Below are 5,417 nucleotides of genomic sequence, written 5' to 3' on the forward strand. Positions count from 1 at the left end.
TAAAAAAGGTATCCCCCATTTAATTTTAAAATAAGGAGGATTTTAGCCGTGGTGATTTTTTTTTTTTTTTTTTTTTTTTTTTTTTTTGGAGGGGGGATTGGGTATTTGGGGGGGGGGTGGGGGGAGTCTCTTAGAGACAATATTTAATATGCTGAAATGAGAATATCCCCCAGTCCCTACTTTTATATATTAGGTCTTATCTGGCGCGATCCGACATTGTCTTTATTTACAAAACTTTTTTTTTTGATAGGGATCACTGGTCATTATTTCACAGCTTAAATTAAAGCACAATACTAGAAACACACACACTGACCACCGCTTCGCTATTTTATACCATCTGACTTTAAAAAAAAATTGTTTCTCTGTTGTCAGTATTAGGTATGTAAGAGGATATATATATATATATATATGTATATATATATATATATATATATATATATAATGAAAGAAGTCAAAGCGGGCTGTATTCCTCCTCCTCCTCGTTGACTTTTATCGCTAAGTGAAGCATATAAATGACCTGAAAGCGGCGGCTGTCGCGTTAAATGGAATAAAATAAAGAACAATTATCCTCTCCTTTTTCTCCCCTCTCTGATCTGACGCTGAAAAGGAGTCCTGGAGAGATAAGGCGGATTGAATTCTCTCTGTTGTGCGGCAATAAAAAACGTCGAAGAGGAGGGGGCGGTGGGGGGTTTAGAGTGAGGGGGGGGCAGGTTAAACGCACCTCCCTCCCCCACCGCTATAATTTAAAATAATAATTTTCCTCCCCATTATTTTCCCCCCAGTGCCCTTTTTTTTTTTTTTTTTTTTTTGTACCGGTATTTAGTTTGTAACCGCAGTCAATTTCCGTGACTAAGTTTTATAATTACAGGTGTGGCAAACAAATCTGAAAGCTGAAACAAAAGATTTGATTTGATATGAACGAGTGTTTTTTGTTTTTTTTCTTAAATATATGACCGACTGTGTGGCTCCAGCTCTGAAAGTAATTATAACAGCGTCAGTTCGGAGCTGAATTGGGATGCTTCAGGGAGCTGATGTAAAACTTGGGTTCAATGAGGTATCATCCTAATTTACAGCTACAGATAAGGAGGCTGAGTCTGTCATAAAATTAAAGAAAAAAAATCACCCCACTTCCCTCCCCTACCACCATACTCCTACCTCCTCCCTCCCTCCCCAGGACTGGATTGCACCCCGGGCAGAATAGCAGAGAACGGGAGCCGATCCGCCATATGTTCTTGGCAGATAAGTAAATAATTTGAATGCGCCATGTTTCTTTCTTTTAATTAATGCCACACTGCGAATGGGAGCCAAACTATATGAGCCTCCTCGACGAAGGCTGAGCTGTCATCCAAACTGAACAAAAGAATCGCAACAAACGCATTGACAATTAAAAAAAATAAATAGAAAAAGGAAAAAGAAAAAAGAAAAACGCGGGTTCGATTCCCACTCAAGTCCTGCTGTAAAGTCCAAACTCTCACAAAAAAAAGAAGGAAAAAAAGAAGTGGGGTGATATAGCGCTGCATGCTCGACGCGGACATGTTGAAAGGGAAAGTTAAGCGGGGAAAAAACACAGAAAGAAAGACAGAAATCCCATCGCATTCAGCTCGTGCCATTAAAGCTATAATTAAGCGGCTCCTTGAAGTGATTAAGCAGTCAAACGGGTCGGACGGGGCGGAATCCCTCCAGGGGGAGGCCTCTTGTTGTGAACTGTCAAACATCAAAAAAACCGGTTCATCGCAGGTGGGGTCACAGAAAAAAACAAAACAAAACAAAACAAAAAAAACGCCTTCACCGTTTACAGGCTGCAGAGCGCAACACGCCCGGACCTCGCTTCTGTAACAACACGAATCAGTATTAATGAAAGAAGAGAGAGAGAGATAGAGAGAGAAGAGGAAGCAGGTAAATGCGGAGGTAATTAAGCCTTGTTGGGAAAATGATTTGAGTTGAAGAGGCTTGACAGCTTAAACACCAGAGAGAAACTGGAGAGGGATTGATCCTAATGCTATTCACGCACCGATAAAAAGGAATTTTGAAAAGTGATTAATATTAGGCATCGAATATTTTTAACAACCGGTTAAACTCGAACAATAATAGTTAATATATTTTGGTGAGATGTCCGACTTTAACCTTTTTGGTTAAAATGGAACGCAACAAATCAGTTCAATCAGATATTATCACACAGTCCAACAGAGGATTAATGTACATATTTTATATAATGACTAAAATGAGACTTTAATAAAAGTCAAGAAATGTCGGAAGACTTGTGGGTTGAAAAAGTTTTGTGTCAAAACCTGCTGCTGTCTTAATCTGACAGTCAAAGATCAGCACATTTTAGTGGTTGTCAAGGAAACAGTTCGAACAAATGTAATAAGTTGTTCGATTTTAATTCTGTTCAGGGATTATTAATCTGTTTGTTGTTGTTTTTAAACTTGAAGGGTGAAATGAGCATATTTTGTAATTAGTCAGATTTTTAACTAATGTACTTCAGTAAATACCAAGTGCTAAAAATGATTTTCTATATTTTTCATTTAACTACTAAACATGCATAATTCAAAGTCAGCAATATTAATAATAAAAATAATCCTCCACACCCCACAAAAAATTAAATTTCTGCAAATGACTACAGAAATTGCATTGGTTTGCTTTTATCAGTGCATTGACAAACTTTCAATCATGTATCGTAAAAACATATATACAATCTTATGTTATATTGTATGTTATAAACTTATATTTTTTATTCCAATCTGGCAAGTGATGTTTTTTGTTGTTGTTTTTTTTTTGTAGTTGCCAACCTGATAATTATCTAACTTATTATCTCAATAACCTACAAATGCAGGGCATTGACCTGGTTGAAGACAGATTGTCTTTATTCAAAAAGTCTTTGCTCAGCACTTGAACAAAGAGCCGGAGGTATCAACCTTCCAGATACAGGATCCTTTCCATAACATGACAGCTTTTAAATTACCATCTCAGATAGAAAATACACATAGAACTCCTTGAATTCAATTAGAAGATATCCTTAAAAATAAAAATTAAAAAATGAACTCAAACAATTTAAAAAAAGAGAACTCAAATGAAATGATGTTTGGGACTATATTAGCACAGAACCACGTGGAGAAGGTAAAAATTAAACATTTTGATTCCCCCCCGATCCCCTCCTCCTGCTTTGTCATCTTAAATTAGACCGTCTACTTTTATGTTTCTTTTTTATTATTATGTTTTTGTTAAATATAAATAATAAAACCTGTATAAAAAAGCAGCCTATGAGTCTGGACGTTCTGTACCAAAAACGTCATTCTAAATTTGCAAAAAAAAAAAAAAAAAAAAGAAAAAAGAAAGAAACGAAAAACAAGTGGACTAATTAGGCCTATACAGGTATTTGATCTCTAATTGTGCCAGCCAATTTTTTTTCTAAAAAAAAAAAAAAATAGTAGCCTGTATCAGAATTATCAACACAAATCAGCATATCATTGAAATGTACATAATAAATAAAGTTAAAGGCCTCCCTTTGTGGTTGCCATAAACGTTATAACATTTACATTTCTTACAGTTCACTGCGCTCCGTCCTTCACATCCAACTCCAGCTCCTCTGCCCGGACAGGAACTTGTTGGATTTTTTTTTAATTTTATTTATTTATTTATTTTTTTAAGTTTTTCGTCTTTTCCCTCAGTTTTGCCACAACAAGTCCCCTTCAGATAACACTGTTCGTGCCTTTTTTTAATTGGCCGCGATGTCCGTAACATATTTACATGCATTTCTGTATTCAAATGACATTAAAAACATGTGTTGTGTGTGTGTGGGTGTCCGTGTGTGTGGGTGTCCGTGTGTGTGTGTGTGTGTGTGTGTGTGTGTGTGTGTGGTGGGGGAGAGGAGGAGAAGAGTCTTGAGGGTTACATGGCGGTGGCGTGTGCGGATGAGTAGGGGTCTATCCCAGTCTTGGTCATACCTGGAAACAGTATGTAAGCCACCGGGGGCTGTAAACTGGACGCCGACCAGGCCGTGCAGTTGCACGGCACGACGTAGCCCGGGTTCGTGGGCGACGGGTGGGTGTGGGTGTGCTGGCTGGGGCACCCGAGGGTGCCGAACGCGCCGTTCTGGTATCCCAGCGAGGAGGCGTAGGGCAAAGTGCTGGTGCTCAACGTGTGGGGCATCTCCTGGGTCATCTTCTGGATGGCGCTGGAGCTGAACTGGGTCGGGTCGAGGAAGGAGTAAGGGGCGGAGGTCGGGGGCAGGAACGCCCGGGCTTTCTCCGAGGAGCCCAGGAGGGAGTCGGCGGCCGACACGGGCAGTCCCTTCAAGTGGTCGGTGTCCCCGAGGTAAGGCAGCGGGAAGACATAGCGGTCCTTCTTCAGGAGGTTCTTGGGCTTGCGCCTGGGTCGGTACTTGTAGTCGGGGTGTTCCTTCATGTGTTGCGCCCGCAGTCTCTTGGCCTCGTCGATGTACGGTCTCTTCTCGGACTCGGACAGCAGCTTCCACTCGGCTCCCAGCCTCTTGCTGATCTCAGAGTTGTGCATTTTTGGGTTTTCCTGAGCCATTTTCCTCCGCTGGCCCCGAGACCAGACCATGAACGCGTTCATGGGTCTCTTGATGTGATCAGCGGGTTTCGACATCTTTAAACTTCACTTCTTTCTCTGTTTTTTCTTTCTTTTTTATCCCCAGCGGTAATGACAAGGAAAAGTTCTTATCGGAAAGGAAGCGAAGATATTCACCTGCGTAATTGCCAGTTACCGGTCATGCCAGTATGTTCAGCGTCTTGGGGACAGAAAAAGAAAAACGGGGCAAAAAAGAAAAAAAAAAAAAAAAAAAGAAAAAAAAAAAACCAGCGCCCGATCGGTTCTTCCCGAGGTGAAACACTGAAGCGCGATCTCTGCAGTCCGCTCAAAACTCTGTCAGACCTGCGGCATGGAGGAGGAAAAAACAGAAAAGGGAAAAAGAAAACAACGTTCATGCAAGATGCGCACACGTTAAAAATCCACAAAGGTAAAAGCAGCGTTCCGCATTCGGTTTGCAGGAGTCATAAAAAAGTGTCCAGCCTTAATATTGTTGTTATTAGTAATAATAATATATACTTTTTCCCCCGCTCTCCCCTCTATCACAGACTTTCTCTCTCTCCCTCTGTGAGGTTCGTCGTCAAGCACCTGGCTTGGAAATGAGCGGAAGAGCGTGAATACGAGCCAAAAGCGGTGAAGTTCAAAGGCTGGGCTGGTTTGCTTTCTGCACGCAATCTGACATAATCTGCAGGGCGTTCACTCACCAACCTGAACGCCCAATCAGCACCGAGACCGGCTCTTAGAGTACCTTCAGCAAAGAAAAGGGAGAAAATATAGGCTATGTACATTACAACATAAACAAAGACAGGGTGGTTGAGGAAGACAAAAAAGAGGGGGGGGGGGGGTTTTGGAGGGGGGGGGGGGGGGGG

At 41.1% G+C, this 5,417-nt stretch overlaps 1 protein-coding gene across 2 annotated transcripts; it reads right to left on the minus strand.

Moving 5' to 3' along the window:
• Positions 1-3,415: 3,415 nt before the first annotated feature.
• Positions 3,416-5,101, minus strand: sox14 (SRY-box transcription factor 14). Of its 2 annotated transcripts, none has more exons than XM_015019352.1 (2): positions 3,832-5,101; positions 3,416-3,797 (listed from the first exon to the last, which is right to left on the minus strand). In XM_015019352.1, the coding sequence occupies exon 1, from the start codon at positions 4,606-4,608 to the stop codon at positions 3,889-3,891; it is 720 nt and encodes a 239-aa protein (XP_014874838.1). In that variant the 5' UTR covers positions 4,609-5,101; the 3' UTR covers positions 3,416-3,797; positions 3,832-3,888. The 2 variants fall into 2 exon arrangements, with proteins under 2 accessions (XP_014874838.1, XP_014874837.1); XM_015019351.1 differs by having other exon boundaries at positions 3,416-3,786; positions 3,821-5,101.
• Positions 5,102-5,417: the final 316 nt, after the last annotated feature.

The sequence above is a fragment of the Poecilia latipinna genome, unplaced genomic scaffold, assembly GCF_001443285.1.
Source record: "Poecilia latipinna isolate Pla-1442-1.1 unplaced genomic scaffold, P_latipinna-1.0 Scaffold2417, whole genome shotgun sequence".
In the NCBI taxonomy this organism is placed as follows: Eukaryota; Metazoa; Chordata; class Actinopteri; order Cyprinodontiformes; family Poeciliidae; genus Poecilia; species Poecilia latipinna.